Source organism: Corvus cornix, chromosome 2, assembly GCF_000738735.6.
Source record: "Corvus cornix cornix isolate S_Up_H32 chromosome 2, ASM73873v5, whole genome shotgun sequence".
Lineage (NCBI taxonomy): Eukaryota > Metazoa > Chordata > Aves > Passeriformes > Corvidae > Corvus > Corvus cornix.
Genome location: NC_046333.1, coordinates 132,447,122 through 132,465,298, shown reverse-complemented (window position 1 = coordinate 132,465,298; position 18,177 = coordinate 132,447,122). Strand labels below are relative to the sequence as shown.

Sequence of the window (18,177 nt, the reverse complement as noted above, 5' to 3'; positions counted from 1 at the left end):
GAGTTTTTCACCTGATGTAGTAGTACCTGGCAGTTAGAACAAGGCAAAAAGACAGCCTACCTCTCTGCTATCCAAGCACAAGAACAAGAAATAACATCAAACTAGCAGCTGAACAAACAAAACAGGTGCTCTCAGTCACGGCTTCCATCGCTATTTGTGCAAATAAACTACAGACTCTGGAGTAAGGGCACTATTTATAGCTCTAAGCTTAGGTGTCTTGATATTTGGTAGCCCACCAACATACACAAGAGTTTGTTGTTAATTTCAACATACACACTGAACTGATCTCTCCTGCAATTCTGCAACAATTCAACTTAAGAAACTTACATACATTTATATACAGCTATGGATTTCATGCATGGATGTATTCCTTTCACAACCTACTGGGGTTTTTTTATCTTTTCTTTTTCTTCCTCACTGTACTGTTGACAGCATGTATACATTCACTTTCAACACAACAGACATCTAAAAAGTCTCATGTGGATCTTTAAGTATATTAGATTCTTTAGGACAACATTACATATCAAAGTTAAGCTTGTATGAACACCTTAAGTATGCCTACCACCATTCTTTCACCAGAATACTGTATGTTTCAATTTCAAAGCTTATTGTTGTATATTAATTAGACCAGAAAAAAATAAAAAAGCAGTCATAATTACAGGTTTCAATGCATACTTTCCATGACAGTTCCTCATTTCAGGCCACAACAGAACCATTGCTTCTGGCAGAGGATTTATTCAGATACTCAGCAAGATAAATCTCACTGATTACGTCTTGAAATGATAAAATGTCCCACCTATCTCCTTTCAGTGCAACTCAGTTCATGACTTAAGAATATCACTGAAAATTTTTGCTGTAAGAGGAAATAACACCTTATACATGACTATATTAAGCTTAAAAAATTAAGCTAAAGAAGAAATTGTACTTAGGTTGCTTATCCATGCTGCTTTTCCATCTGAAATAAGAGCTGATAATCTACCAGAGTTTCACAGAAATGCACAACATATAAAAATAATACTATTTACACACTGCCTTCTGGGCCTGTATGAAGAATGAGGACACGTGTGGGTAGTCACCCACACAAGACAGTAAACTGTTTATACAAGTTTCATACAGCTGTGTCCTGCCACTCCCAAGCAATTATGAGAATACACTCCTACACTTCGACTTCAGACAGAAATTTCAATTCATACCCATCAAAATGAATGCAAAATTGGCCATGTTATAGGGAACAGAGATTAAATGTCAGTATGTTGAAAGGAAGTGATTAGAGCTGAACAACCTGCATTACCACTAAACTTTGAAATGTTGGGCTTTTGCTGGCTTTTGTGTTTTGGAGTTTGGTGGCAAGGGAGCAGGCAAGAGGAAAAAAGTCGTTTTAAAAACAAGGGTATTAGAAAGGCAAGTCACTTATTTTAGTCTTTTTCCTAAGTGGTTAAAAGAACTATGCAGCAGTTCCACAACCCTTTTTTTATATGTACACCTGGGAAGAATACTGAATCCTGTTACTTTCCTCACTGTTACCCTGATGTGGTTTAGACCAGATGTTTAAATGTTACAGTATGTACATTTTCTTCTCTTCTTCCAAGGCAAAAGCAAAATAAGAGGAATATTTGACTTCACTCCACAAGAGACCTATTTAATAGTTTGGCGGTTATGTAAGTAAAGGTAGCTTGGCTAAGTCAATGTTGATGACATACAGAACGACATGATCCTAATGAGTTGGAAAATATTGGCTCTCATGAGATTCAACCAGATGCTACTGCGCTGAGAAAGCTACTGTATTATTGAATTTCATTTTTATGAGGTAAAATTTATTATTCAACCATTAAGGTATCCCACATGAAATCTTGCATAAAATAGTTTTACAGTTACTTTCTGGAAAATAGATTTTATTTTAACTTTAAGACATCATTTACATGAGGGATTCAATGCCTATTTGATCACCTTCAGTAGAGAAATGTAAGGTCTGCAAGCAATTTTCCCAAAAATACCAGATTAATGGAACCGAACTGTCAACAAAATAATGAACTACCTGAACAGGACAAGGAAAAAGTGGTAGCAAGTTCCAGTTTTCCAGAGTAAACTAAAGCCATCTGTGACTGTGTATGTATTTTCTTGGCAGGATGAAATGGTTAGAAACTGAGTGCTTCAGGTACTTACTAACAAATAATGGAAAAAATACACAGTAAAATTACTCTATAGGATTAATCATGCTCAACCTTTGAAAGATCTTACCTGGTGCCCTTTTCCCAATATTTTGGCAATTTTTACACTTACTTTTTGTTTTAAAAATTGTATAATAAAAATTGTAATAATATTAATATCTATACATGCAATAATGTAGAAAGCATGTTGTATTTCAAATTCGTATTTGTTTCCACATTTACACTGATTGAAATGCAAAATCAGGATGTTTCACAAGCATAAGAACTAACATTATTTAGCTGACATGTAACATGCTGTTGTGCTTGTATACCAAAAGGCTTATAAAATTAAATCAAAACATAGATTTCCGAAGAGTTACATGTGGCTTGAAGACTGCTTTTGTGCTATTTTTTTATTTTAGATGTAATGCATTAAAAAGTTAGTAATGCTTTTTCTTGAACCATGAAAAAGAGCAAAAAGCTGTTTGCAGCTGTTTTACTTTCTGTTTGTTATGCTGCATTTTGTCACTTGTATTCCCATCTATTTTAAGTTTGCTATTCTTTGTGTTCTTGCACAACTATTTCAGGCAGTATCCATCAATCTTGAATGAATAGGTTTTATCATTCAAGTACAAGCAGTAAGTTTAATTGTTTATTTTTTTTTTTAAACTATCTTGCCTTCTAAGAACCCTAAAAAGAACTTTTTGCAAGTAGAAATTTAAATATATGGATTACAAAAGGTGCAATTGCAATGAAGGGAGTTAAGTGCTTTCAGAAACTCCATGAAATTCCATATAACTTACGATTAAAAGCCTGCTCTTAGCAGAATTAAATCGTCTCAAGCTAAGACAGACATAATATTTAAACATGTTTATAAACAATTTCTAGTGTAAAAATCATGCATCTTTCTTGACATACTCATTTTGTCTGTCCTCCACAAGTTCTGAGCTCAATCAATCACAGTACTGTACACATCTTTTACTGGAAGTTTTAAGATAAGAGACCTTACTAATATGTATGACAAATACAAATTTTAGGTAGTACAGTCACTTCATTTTTACATTCTGTCAGAAACCAACCACACACAACTTGCTTTTGAGACTTCAAATTTCATTATTTTTTTAGACAGCTTGCCTTTGGGCAAGTTAATTAAAAGATAAATTCTCAGATGATCTAATGAAGACAGCAATCTAGTAACAAACTAGGGAATATTTGACCAAAGTGTCTTTCTCCTAGAAGGAAAAGGTTTCTGAAGAGCAAAAGAAAGAAAGTAGATGGGGGACAGAAGAGTGTTAATCTTCAAGCAATCTTCCCTTTCTGGTATTCCATTAATCTATTACCAAGAAGAATTTGTAGAGGATAGAGCTCAGAGAGGTTGTTTTGAATCCCTAGACCAACTTCAGCTTCAATTACCTTTGAAAGAAGTTTTGGAGCAAGATAACATTTCTGCTCTAGGTGAAAATTTAGGACAGAACCCCAGATACCAGCAATAAACTCTGTTCATATGTTTGTGGAAACACACAGTGCAGAGCTCCCTTTTTAAACTAGATCCATAGAAGGTCTTTCAGCTGTTACCTAGCAAACAGGTCCCCAAAGGGGCCTTTGTACCTTGTGAGCCTCTCCACAGCAGATGAAAGAAAGGGCCAATAGTCATGTGTTCCTCTCTGAGGTTTCCTCCACTCCTGCTACTCATGTGTCTGTACTTGTCTTCCTATTAATTTTTGGGTTTTTTAACTTTTACTGCTTCTCTACTTTAACTCTTTCTACTTTTCTACTTTAACGCTTTCTACCTGCTTCTTCTTGTTTTATCTTTCTCTGCAGCTCTCTTCCCTTTTTATTAGGTGACCCTCTTTCTCCTGTTTTTCTTTCTTTTCATTTTTTCTTTTTTCCCTTAATTTATCTGTTCCTCTCCTATAGAGCATCCTAGCCCATATCGTAAGCCTATATTGTAAGTTTCAGTGATAAAGTTTTAAAACTGGAAGAGATGGCTGTGTTGGAAAAAGCATACAACTATGCTTTTAACATAATTCCTGCTAAAAAAAAAATCTTTGCTGAGAGGTTACAAAGGTTTTGGTATCACTTTTGAGTTCAAGTAGTATTGAACTGATGTGTTAAGGAAGCCCAACACTCTCAACAGCACCTGACACAAAGCCCCAACAAAGACATAAAGAGCTCAGCAACAAGTGTTTCAGTCCAATAATACTCTTCAATCACACACAAAAAGTGGCAATACAGTCACACGCAGCTGAGAAAGTAGTAGGCTATATAAACAAATGGCAAACACATTTGAGACTAGCTATGTGGAAGGAGCTACCCAGAGAAGAAAAAAATCCAAGTCTCAGTATATTTCAAATTTGGTAGAATAGATCTGGGTGGGTAGCTAATAACTAGCCCATTTCTATAAGAAGACACATTTCATCCACAGGTAATAAAACAAGCATGATGTTGCACTGAGTATCAAGAACGCATAAAATCCTGTGATCCTGCCTGTAGCAGGCAGATTTGCTGGAAGCCTTGGGATAACAACAGACCACTAAAAATAGAAGGTAAATTACATAAGCCCTTTTTTCTTTTTCCTTTTTGTCAGAGTAATTTCATGTGTAGGGAGAGCTTTTTTATTTATTTTTAACAGGGGAAAAAATCTGGATAGAGACATAGCTGTTTGCCCTGCTATAGTTCTAACTAGTTTGAAATATGGTTTTTAAAAGTTTGAAAATGTAAACACAGAAGAACATTTGTGCCACTGTATTAACGAAACACATAGCTTATAATTCTCTGTAACAGCAGAATGTAAGCAATAAATTTCAAGAAAAAGATTCCCTGAAAAATGGATAAAGTGAAGGAAAGGGAATCTTTGAGCATATTGTTGATTTTTCCTGCAAGAACACTACAATTTAATATAAACATAATCAGAAAAAGAAAAGGAAGGCAAGAGCAATAAAAAAGTGTTTATACTTCCATTATTTATACTAAATTAATCAAAGAAGCAATCAATCCACAACACCATGAGGATGGAAAGCTATTTTCTTGAATTATTACTTCTGTGCATAGCCAAAAACAAGTTGTGCTCAGAGGGAAAACACAATACCATCAGAAAAAGGCAATATTTTCCTTGAGATTTTAGGTTACACAAGTAAATCTCACCTGTTCACCCACAAAGATTCTCAGAGACACAAGGGCACGAGGAGGAGCCCAAATACCTTATCAAGCTACTGCCAGGCCCAGCACACAAGCCACATAAGGCCACTCTGTGTAAGCCCAAAGGAGCACCAGGGCATGCAGTGGCAGGCAAGAACTCAAAACAAGGACTCCCAAGAAACATTCATCAGCTTTTGTTTTATGTTGGAGAAACTAAGTTGAATGTAAGTAAAAGTGTTTAACAGATGTGCCGTGTTTTCTGGCAAGTTCCTTATTGACTGCATTATCCTCATATTTACTTTGTAAAAAAAAAAAAAAAAAAGGAAAAAAGAAAGAAAAATTACAAAAGAAAAGCTGAAATTTCAACTTCCCTGTGCAAATATAGTCAAGTGGTTTTTTCCAGATGCTTACATGCATACACATTACTGTTAAAGTATGTGGAAGCTGACCCTAATTACAAGGATGACTTTCAACAGGGCATGATACTGTATTTTACACAACAGTATTCCAACAAAAGTTTGTAGGCCTACAGAATCAACCCAAAAATTAGGACAAAGGGATTGACAGCAATCATTTCATAGCCTTGAATGCAAAGCTGCCTTCAGTCTAGTTAATGCCAAGCACAACTACAGAAGTGTAAAATTTACCAGGTGAAACATTAAGCCATGAACAAGAGAAGATCAAAACGAGTGCATTATATTGTTCATTTACTTTATTTGAAGTACTTAAAATGTGTGCTCCAGATTTCTATTCTGCGAAGATACTGTTAGCAGAGCTGTTTCACAGTCCATTGAACTGACAGACTGAAACACGTTAAATAATAGAATAGGTTCGTTTGAAATCGTGCAAACCCTAAGTGCATCTGAAGTGATCAAACAACTGTATTTTCAGATTTCTCCATGGTGTGGATTGTAAACCTGCTACCTTCACAAGTACCAGGACTTGAAAATAAAATGTCACAATCCCACTCTTAGGTGACCCACACAGACTGAAGGAATGAAGACAAAAGTGACTTTTATGAAAAATGGAAATCCTAAGCACTTTAAACAGTAATTCCAAGGGTTACACAAAAATACAGCAGTTCTTTTGCAACATTAGATCAACACAGATTTAACTTCAATAAACAGGAGAAGTGAAAAATAGAATGTAAAGGGTCAAGAAAAGCAGGGCTGAAATACTTCCAGTGGTCTAATCCACCACTCCGCTTCAAATCACAATTTTCTACACCTAAATCATTCTCCTAACACATTCTCCAAGATTGGCAATGCTGTATATTCCAAAGTATCTGTTATTCTTGTTATGGGTTTATTCACAACAAATAAAAATAATAGCTCTAAATTATTCTAGCCTGCATAGAAATCTTAAAAAAAAAAAAAAAAAATTCTGGATGACCTTTATGTACTTGAAAACTCTGGTTTCCTCTGTAAACCGGTCAAAATCCTTAATTTATTCCCAAAATCTATGGGTGTTTCACAAAAAGATGACAGATAACAAGTTTCATTATTTATGTAATCATCACCAACACTTACATATCTTCAGCAATTTCATAACAGTTAAGTAACATTTATTTATGAAATAATGAGAAACATCTGCAGCCCTTCTAAAGAATTCAATGAATGCCATTGATTAATAAAGCCCTTAATAATCCAGTTTCACCTTTAAATGATCCTGAAGTAATAACATTGTACCATATAAGGTAGCAAAAGTGGATGTTTCGGATGAGGGAAGCATGGAAAAATGATCCTGTATGAGAAAATTAAATGCATCCAGAAATTGGTGCCAAGGAGTGAGGCTGAGTGGCTTAGCTTACATCCTGGATTTTAAATATAAGCTATAAATACCCATATACACACAAAAAAACATTCTGTCTGTTAGCCACTATAAGTAAAAACCTGGATTTAAAGGATATAGTTGTATGCATGCTCACTAGCAGTGCTCTGTATCACAATAAATATTTAACCAGAAGCATCATATATTTACCTGAAGTTTGGAAAACCTCATTCAGTAAAGCTTCATTTACCACCACTGAACTGACATTCCCAACAGGATGACACCAGCTCTGATAAATAGTTTGAAGCAGAAGGGTTTGAGCTCTAGTTGCTTGAACTGTCAAATTAGGGAGCTCAAAAATGCATTCTGTTAGTGGGACATGAGCTCGCTTGGTCCTGTTTAAAATAATAAAAGAAAAAAAGGAAAATCATTACTTTGGCACATAAAAATAACCATTTTAAAACTTAGTCACAGAATATCAGAGTACAAGAAGTTAGTTTGTAAGGTTGAAACTGTGTGCCTATTAGATTTCATCTTGTAAGAGCTGATTCAACTGACACTGAAATGAAACCTAAACAGTACTTGTTACATGATTTAACTTTATATCTCCCTCAAGAGCATAACAGAAAAAAAATCACGTATTTTTATCTAATTATCTCTTGGTTTTAAAATATTCAATAAAAGCAATTCCATGTGCTCCCACCAGAAAGAGCTACTAAAAATTGTGCAGATACTAAAAACACAGAAAACATTTGTTCAAAAATTGAACGTTCCGGTTTTTTTTATTTACAAAGCTTACAGTGCATCACTAAATGACATATGGCTAGTGACCCAAAAAACACATAGACAATATTCATACATCCAAATACAAACAAGTCCACATTCCGTATTTTGCTGACAGAGCTCATTAAGTGATTCTACTATTTTTCAATGCCCTTTATCTTTCAGCTGGGGAGGAGCAACAGGAGGAGACAGGCATTTGGTAGGGCGAAGTAAAGGACATTTGTTTGGGAAATAAATTCCTCTGTGACAATATAATCCACCATTTACAAGAATGCTTTACAAAAACTATAGCAACATCAGTAATTTACTTTTTCTTCCTAATATACACACCATTACCTGAAATAAAGCAACAGACTGATTTTCTACATTCAACAAAAACTATAAAGGTTCTTTAGCCATCTCAGTTTGGAGCCTTTTCCTGTAGCATGTTTTCAACATTATCATTCTTGCCCTAATCACCTCCCACTTCATCACTGAAATTTACTTCTTCTGTTATTTAGCATTATTTTCTCTAATGTCCCACATGGCAGGAGGGTTGGAACTAGATGATCTTAAAGGTTGCACCAAACCCTAACCATTCTATGATCCCATGAAATATAATCACTGATGCACATATTAACTAATTCTCATTTTGAGGAATCTCCTCCATTAGAAAATTTTAGGGACATGCTTAAAGCCCCTTAAAAATAAATAGTAGGTTAACGTTCCACTGGAAATCAGAACCTCAAATGAGGCAAAGCTGCTGATGCAGCACACAAAATCCATTGGCCCTGGAAAAAAAGCATGCTTCACCAAAATACTCATGGAATGAAAATGTAAAGACATGCAGATACTCAATGACTCTTCAGATCAGCAAAACCTTCCAAGGAACTCTCAGAAGCAGCCATAATACACCACATCTCCTATCTAAGTCCAAAAGAAAATGCTAGCAGCTGTATGACCTAACATATGTGAGGTAGTACTAGCAGTAGAGACTCTGCAGGAGGCTCTATGAATTCAGAAGCAAGCCATTCGTGATGCTCAAATTCTAAAACCTCCAGCAGCATGAAGTGACACAAAATTCTGGTAACAAGGAGCAGACTTCTTGAACATTCTGCATCTGATTGGGAGAGTGGGCCTTCACCAAGACAACTGTGAAAAGGAAAATACTTCATCACTTCTCAGACCCAGGATCACTATGCTCTAGATGAAGCAGCAGAGTAATAAAATATTCTGCTGCTAACACTTTTGGCCCATAAGCTGCAGATGTGACTTTAGGAAGCATGGTTTGGAAATAAGCATTCTGAACATCTGAAGACATCTTTCAACTACTATGTTGACACAGTGGTACAGCTAAAGATAACATCATCACTTTCAGTTTAGACTTGGACATACAAGCATTCACTCTAAGTCCTAAACAGAGCACCTCCCTTAATTCCTTGTCAATACCAGGAAACAGCAAGGTGAAAACCATTTTCTCTGGACCAAGAGGAATTATTAGGGTTAGATACCTAAGGCGTAAACAAATATCCATGCCTAAGACCGTGGTCTAGAACCTTTTAAGGAAAATTGAAAGAAAACAGCACATGTAGACATAACAGAGATCCATTCATTCCAGTTTTGAGGATTATAAATGAAATGTCTCTGCAGGTCACTGTTTCTGCCCACTGCTTCTAAAGGGACATTACAATATTCCTTAGCTGTGGATGTCTACACCACAGATCAAAGTGTCAGATAAAGCCCATCCACAATAGCCATTGCTCCTCACTATTTTAATACGAAAATAAAAAGAAAAACTGATTCTTACGAAAAAAGATACTCATGAAAGATTCTCAGACAACAGATGTAAATACAGACGAAGGACAAAGAACAAACAAAAACAGATGTTGTAACCTTCTGTAATAGTAATCAGTACTCTTCAGAATGAGGTTTTCCAACCTCATAAAGCTGGGAATCAGGATTACCTGTCTCAAAAATACTGAGAACCAGGAGGAAACGAGCAACAAGACTGCCTCTGATTTGCAACTCATTTGAAGCTAATGACACAGTTATACTCCCAGCTTCAAATGCCATTTGCAGAAAAAAACATGGATGAAGGAAAAACATTTCATGTTTATATGGGAGAACTCAGCCTTGCGTCTGGTAGTAGAAATTTCTTTCATATGAACAAATACTATGCCCCACAACACCCCCACAAAAAGACCGGTCTACTGTTTGAATAAATCTGTCTTTGAAGTTTGAACCTACCTATAGGTACAGCCTTTATTGCTAGAAAAATCAAACCTCATTAGAGGCCTTTGAAGAAGAGACCTTGTATTAAGCCTTGTTTGGTTGGCTTGTTTGGATTTTGTTTGTTTTAACAGGAGTCACGGATATCAAACAGCAAGCTAGAACAAAGAAGTTACATATGCTTGTTTGGGGAACTGTGCATCTCCCACCTGCCTCACCTGCTGACAGACAGGTACAGATCTTTCTGGAGTACATGACCAGACCACATTCCAGGCTCTTTTTCAGCTTCAGCACAGCATGACACCATGACACCAAAAGGGTAGGAAATATCTGTACAAAACTCCTGAAGCTCTTCCTGTTTCAGTTTGAACATACTGCAAACCTTTCCTGACAATGTTCTTCTCACAAAAAGTACAAATCATAGAAAAGAATGCATCCGAATACATTTGAAATTAGCTGGTGTAAAAAAATCCATCTAAAAAATGCATTTTTTCTAAACATCAGAAAATTACCTATTCTGAAAATTAGAACTACTTTAAGGAGAGATGAAACAAAAGCTGAAAATAATATCAGTATTAAGTCAGGCAAATAGAGACAGACACCACCTGGTTTAAAAAAAAAAAAAAAACGAAAAAACAAAAACAAAACAAAACAAAAAAAAAAAGAAAGAAAGAAACACCCCAACCAAACAACCAACCAACAAAAACCACCACCACAACCACAAAACCACACCACTAAAGAAAAACACTTTGACTCAGACACCCAAAAGGAATAAAGAGCCTGGAGCATATTCTGACCATTTCTACCACACAAATGCACAAGAGGACACATGATCACTGTCTTGTGGATACAATTAGAGAAAACATGCATCCCATTTCAGCTCTTCAGATACACAAAAAATGCTCTGTGCAAATCTACACATATGCCTGTAGCCACTCAAAGAACAGCTCTGAGTTCTGTGAAAAGAACAGGTGGAGACTACAGTTCTGCAACATCTTCTGATGTTCATTTCACGTTAGAATTTAAACTTGTTTTCCTAAAATTTCCTAGAGTTTAAAGCCAAGCTCAGTAATTTAGCAATTTAAGAAAAATAAGTGTGCATGAGTAAAGGAGTATAAAAGGCAATTCTGTACTTAGGAAGACCTACTCCTGTGAAACAAAATGGTATACATAATAAATAATTTATTTTAAAGCTTAAGATTAGACAGACGGCATAACCCACTTCTTTTACACAGAACTGAAGTTGGAAAACTAGATATGCATGCTACAAAAACTTTTGCAGGCAAAAAGAAATGTAATGCATAGTGACATCAGAATGCTTCCTGGTTTTTTTTTTAAGCCAAGTACTGTAATCCTTTATTATTTATCTCATTACAAAAGTGCAGTTACGTTTTTCCTTTCTGGTATTTTTTCCTTTTGTTATCCTTTCACACAACACGTTCTCTATTTCCCCCCTCTTATTTCTGAATACTGTTTTGCAGGATGAAAACTGAGTATTTTGGAACAAAGTGTCTGAATATTTCAAAAGATGTGTGTCCTAATGTAAAATTGGGAAGGAACAAAGGTAGAAAACATTTTTCAGCAAACTTCAGAATGAACACGACTCTGCAATAAGTCCATCTAAACACATTTTTATTAACAAATTAATGTCTTTCAGAGGGAAACTGAAGAGCTGTGACAATCACAGCATATAATACAGCAGTGCAGAAAATTTGGCTTTAAAAGTCTGACTATTCTACTAATACACATCACAGCTACTGTACTGACCTATGCTACATTCAAAACTTAAAAGTTTCACATAAAACGGTCCCTTAGGAGTAGTAACAGCATATGAATTTTTTTTAACAATATGCAAATTCTACACATACTGTACTTTAAAAATCCCATAGGAATAAAGACTTCTGGTCCTTTTCAGATAAGTTTGGAGGAATGGGAAGTTGAAAATAAATCCTTTTTTATAGGAAAAAGCATCAAGGCAGGGGAAGCATTGTACCATGTGTGCAGCAAATGTTGCTTAAAGGAAATTTTAACTAGACCCGGCTAATGATGAAAGTATAATTATAATTCAGGATTTATTATAATAGTTTTGAAACACAAATAATGCATTTAAAAGATCTTAAAATGTAAGTTTGCCACCAACCTGCACCTGTTAATACGGAAAATACATCATTAATAAGGTATTGAGCTATATTTAACCAAGTTTTATGACCCAAGAGATACATTTAAGTAGTAAGTGAAAATACAAGTACAAATAATTTTTTTCAGTAAACCAAGTCAGATCTGTGGTTCTATACTGTATCATTAAATTTGCATTAAACAACTTCATATCAAAACTCTTCACCATATTAAAAAAGTTGTGGCACATAGTTTGGGTCTAAAACTACTGCTTAAACTGCATTTTAGAACTGCAACAACAATAGGAATAATTATTTCTCAAGTCTTTATACTCAAGAGTTAAGATGCAGTTCTGAACATATGTTCATTTAACTGAACAGGTTAAAAAACTACCAATTCAAACACTCTTCTCTAGGGGAAAATAAATCCTAATGTAACTAGCAGGATAGGCTACTCATTAAAGCTGAACTTGGACAAGTTCCAGAATAAATTTAAGGAAATATGATCAAGCAAGTCTTGCTGTGTAGTGGCATGGAGTGAAAATGAATCTGTCCTAATTAAATGATTTTTAAATACACTTTGGCTGTACTCAGTTTGCTGACAAACTGTAATACAGACTTGCTGAAATATTTGAATAAATCTGGGATACCATTAAAGAAAATAGTTTTCTTCGCTGTTTTTGAATGAAAACATGAATTGGTCCTTATTATACAGCATGCATAGGCACCCATATAACCAATCCACATAGGTTCACAGGCCTGTTATGAAATATTTTCAGTTTGTAGACTTTAGGAACAGCAACTCATTCTTGTAAAATCAACACCTCTGAGTGATTGAAAGAATATAGCGGCGAACAGCTGGGTCCAGAGGTTTATACAGAGTCCCTAACTGCAAAGCTGGAACCTGCAAAATGCTTGAAAAAATTTGATTTTTGTTATTACTCATATCCTGTACAGTAAAATACTATTAGTTCATTTTTTCCAAAATAACAAAGCCAGTAACCTGCTACTAGAACCTAGCAATTGTGCCTTAGAAAAACCTGAATGTAATTTGAATGCCCAAATAATTTCAGTCAGTATTTGCATACTTTCCCTCTTAGGCAAGCAGAAAGTGTATGCTGGTTTTATAAGACATGAGCAAAGGCTTCATCTACATACCTACAACAAATCTGTATTTCTACTTATTTTGATGTTTCATATCAATTTAAAAAATAAAAGTTTTGATCCTTTTCCTTAACATTTAAGTAACTACTATTATTGCAAAGGAAACAATGTCTAGATACTTAATGACAAATATCAAACCTCTGAAGGGAATATGTAGGAAGGGAAATGGAACTATTATTGTTTGAAATGACAAACTGAAGTTTCTGCCATTCACAAAAAACCCAAACATATCACATGTCCACATATACTAACACAATTTTCAGCCTTCAGAAAGTGACATAAAATTATTCATGCTAGTGGACCAAGTTAGTTACCACAAAAAAAAAACCCCAAACAATTAAACTTGCTTTAGAACACTTCATTCCAAAAATGTCTCCAAGACTGATGCCTTCAAAACTTCTGCTCCTCTATAGACTTCACTAAAGGCTGCCTGGTATCTTACATCATCTCTTACATGGAGAATTTTCAGGAGCTGCAGCTGCCTTGGCCTCTTATTTGTAGGAAACACTGTAAATCATACAATTTATTACAAGGGAGAAAACAACGAACTTAAAGGTTCACCAATTTTTTTTTTTTTTCAGTAAAGCAAAACATTAACTTGGTATTGCTGAAAATTTTACATATGGGATTAGAAGAGAAGAATTGTATCATTTTAAAACAGACTTCTGTATAGATTTTTTTAATACCAGTTCTGAAATATAAATTGTCAGTGATGAAAAAACTTCTGCAAAGTGTTCAGTCATATGCAAACTTCAATAAAATCTCCACAGATTTCCTTGAAACAATTGTGAAAACAAAACAATATAGGCAGAGTACAAACTTTTAATATGGCTTAGAAAATGAACAGAGGCTATCCATTCTCAATTCTCAGTACAGTGTGTGTTTTAATGGAACAATAAAATTCAGCTTTATACAGTGAAGCAAAAATGAATGCATATTGCAAGAAAAAAAATCATAGTATCAAAATATATCTGAAAGGAAGAAACCTTGAAAAAAAAAATCTCTTTTAATGGAAGAATGCACAACTCTGGACATGTTAGAAGCTCTAAATGTGGGTTGTTTTTAAAATCATTTAATTGATTTTGTCCCACCTGGACATTAAAGTTATGACCATTAGATTTAAAATTATGATTGCTACATGCAAATAATAATACTGTGAAGCAGCAAGAAGTGAGAAACAGTGACCTGTATTGTTACCTGCTATGAGACACCATGAGAAGAAAGTGTGCAAGAAAAAACAAACACTTGGAATGTGAAGGTAAGAAAGTTCTAATTTCCCCCAACATGATTTGAGCTGTACTAAGCATCAGATGAGTCTTTTTACCCATGGATTAAAAGTTTCAGAAAGCAGGCAAGAAAGCAGTCTGTGATCACTTCCAGCTAGGTCATTGCCTATGTGCCTCAAAATGCAACAGATCTGAGCTAAAAATCTGTTGACACCAACAAGGGATTGGGGGTTTTCAGTCTTATTTTTGGACACATGACAAACTAAGGTGGCTGCTGAAATTGCAATACAGGAACATGTTAAACCTGCAGCTGCATTAGAGAAACATATTTAGGATGTTTAGATCAAATTCAGCTTACTGACTCATCAATGGGACAGATGCTAGGGATCTGAACTGCCATCACATTGCAAGTGGACGTCAGTGACTAATTGCTATTTCTTTCTTTGCAAAAAACTCTTTTTCTAAGCACTAGTTAACACATGTGTCCAGAAATAATCATTAAAGTGATACAAGCAATCTATAAAAGAATAAAATTACAAGTTCCCTGCTCCGAGGAGATAACAAGCAGACCTCAGTCTTCTTTATGTACTTAAGTTGTTCAACGTGTGTAAACCATATATATTATGCATAAAGTTACATCTTTAGAGAACTGCATCTTCAGAACTCCACAAGGCGTGGGGTGGAGATCTGAAAAAAAAAAGGGATAAGAAACTTTCCCCATGGAATGCCCTCAATGAGAATTCAGGACTTTTTTAATAACTTACACTTTAAACATCCAGTCTTTCTTGACTTCTCCAAGGAGGCCTAACTTTTTTACTTGGATCTAGGAATCCTCCTGTTGTTGATGGTGGGTATTAGTGAGAACAAGGGAAGGGATATAACATTTAGCTCCATTATGTTCCACAAGATCCAAATATAAAGACCATGAGAAAAATCAGTATTGATTACAGTGGCCAATAATCAAAATGTATTACAGGCAAAAAAAAGCCAGAATCAAGTCTGGAAAGAAGCAGGGACTTTCAATAGGGAATTACTGACTTAATAAAGACAGTACAAAGGGAATCAATCATGAAAAGCAGAGAACTTTTACACCTACGTTTTAATTGTGCCTTGTATCTTTTGATTAAAAAGAGATCCTACGTGAAAAAGCAGCAATGCCAAACTAAATGCTATCCATCATCATTTATCTTGTAGGTAAATGTTAGTTGCAGGTGGGGGACAAGAAGGAAACAGCTGAAACTTGCTGATGCTGTAACTAAACAGCTGCAGATGACCAAAATCACCAGAGGTGACGAGGTAAAAGTCGCCAGTGGCCATAAACCTCCAAACCACAAAGATCTGTGTTAATTAAAACAAAGCAAGCATTACTCTTTTTTATAGCTTTTATAAATCCAGTACCATTGCTTTGGATACTACAGTGTATCCAATCTCAGGAGCCACTGGGGCGGTTCCTTCCCACAGTGCAGCCTGCTTTACTGCCTTGGGAAGTAACCCCAACCTCTCCCTTTCCCTCTCCGCCTACCCCCTTCACACAATCCCAGAAGCAGCAGAAACAGCCATTAAATCAATCCTCTAAATCTGCCACACAGAACCATTTGGTTGCCATTAGGAGGTAAAACAGGGAGCCAGAAGGACTCAAACGTGCTGGTGCTCAGTGAAGAAAACTGCACTGACAAACCCAGTTCAAAGGTCTTCTTGGGAACTAACACAGTTTCAAATTCCTTGCTAAAGATTTAAGAGCTGAACACAACCCCAACTTCAAGTAAACACTAACAACTGATCTCAGAAAAAAAAATTTCTCCAAAAAGCTAAGTGGGTTATGATTTGGGGGCTTCTGTGAATTTCTTCTACTAAAAAGTTTCGCATGCTGTTTGTTTTCTTTCATAAATAGAAAAAATATTTTGGTGGAAAAAAAAGACACATTTACAATGAGAGGAAAAAAGGTTACTTGAAATTCTGGCAAATTTTCTATAGCTAGTCAGAGCAGTAAGAAGGTGCATGTCTGCATTAGTGAAACAAAATTATTGGAACAAAATTATTACCCTAAATGGAGATGTCACAAACAAAATAGACAAGACTAAAAGAAACAAAGCTGTACTTCTGTATCTGAATTCTGTCAAATCCAGAAAGGTAAATCACAATGGCTGGGGTTGGCAGAGAGATCCTTTAAATCCAACCACACTGCTAAACAAAAGGACTTGACTCTGTGGCTTACAGTACCTCAAAAGCCAATTCCACTATCCTTTAAGAGAGAAGTTACAGCACCAAAAAGACGTTGCTGGAAACAGGGAAACATGTTTTGTTTTTTTGATTACCAGAAAAGCCTTTAATATAACAAAGAATGGATCAAGGGTGTCTTCAACAGCAAGGACATGAATGGACAAGGTGTACTAATGGTTCACATGTACACACTGCCTAACTGCAGAAAGAGTATAAAGACTTTAAAATTATTATTTTGTGGCCTCATTAAGTACCAACCTCAAAAGAATTTTAACGGCTATCAAAAGCTATTTAAAGCAAAACATCAATCTCAGTAAATGCATAATACTTTATACTTCAAAGAGTACAATTATTGTTAAATCCAAATTTACCATCTTTAAGTACTGACTCCAGCATTACTTTACACCATTCATTCCTCAAAAATAATACAACCTTTGAAGCAGATTCTATGGACATAGTTTTCCTGTGTTCAGTTTTGGTTTATTCACTGTGTCTCATAACATCTATTTAATTAATTAAAAACTCCACAAGCCCTAGTGAGTCTTCAAGACCATCAAAATCATCACATACACACATAATGAAGAAAAGATACTGTCAGTAAAACACATTGAAAAGATATATTCTTGTATTATATCCATGCACAGCCACATCCAACATGTATGCAAAATCAAAGTTATACAAGTACTTTGAGAGCAACAGACTAAGTCAGTGACATTACAGAAATCCCACTTATATTTGCTCATTTGAAATACAAAAGTCAGATTCTTAATTCTGTCATTCTCCATGGATATTTCTTTATTATCAAATAAATACTCTAATCATGTTCACCAAATATTTCCTTCTGTTCAATTGTTCATTTTGGAATCAGTCATTAAAATCAAAGAAAAAAAGAGTTAAACATCAAAGAAAATAATCATATTGGCTTTTGTTTAAAAGAACATACATGTTATAATGGGAAAAAAATTATGATCAATTGAAAAACAAATCCACAGTTTTTATACTGGTGTCTGAACTAACATAATCCTTTCCATTTCTTCCATTGATATCAGAAGTATCTGCAACAGGTGTAACAATTTCCAAATCTGATAAACAGGTTTTATTCTCACAGTTTACTGTTTAATAGCTTCATATCCCACCTGAGCCTGACTTGACTTGTTCTCTTTTTTGTTATTTTTTCAAATGGCCCTCTAACATTCTCATCCAAAACATGCCATGCTAAAAAAATCTAGTTCAGAAACTGGGAGCTGGTGTCCCTTAAAAGATTAAAACATAATGAAAACCAGAGAATATTTACCAAACATACAGGCCCAAATGGAGATCGAGATGTTTATATGCATTCAGTACTGTACCTCAGTACTCATTCAATACTATTCCTCAGTATGTACACCTGACAGGTTACTTTAACTT

The 18,177-nt window shown here is 35.1% G+C and overlaps 1 protein-coding gene across 8 annotated transcripts in view; it reads right to left on the bottom strand.

Annotated features, from left to right (window-relative positions):
• Positions 1–18,177, bottom strand: part of VPS13B (vacuolar protein sorting 13 homolog B) — a 436,854-nt gene that overhangs the window by 330,759 nt on the left and 87,918 nt on the right. For 7 of the 8 annotated variants that reach the window (XM_039549957.1, XM_039549959.1, XM_039549955.1 and 4 more), the window contains exon 17: positions 7,266–7,450. In XM_039549957.1, coding sequence (XP_039405891.1) covers positions 7,266–7,450 — 185 coding nt within the window. Of the gene's footprint in view, positions 1–7,265; positions 7,451–11,721; positions 13,832–18,177 lie in introns of those variants that run through there. The other variant, XM_039549962.1, reaches the window with a different exon arrangement.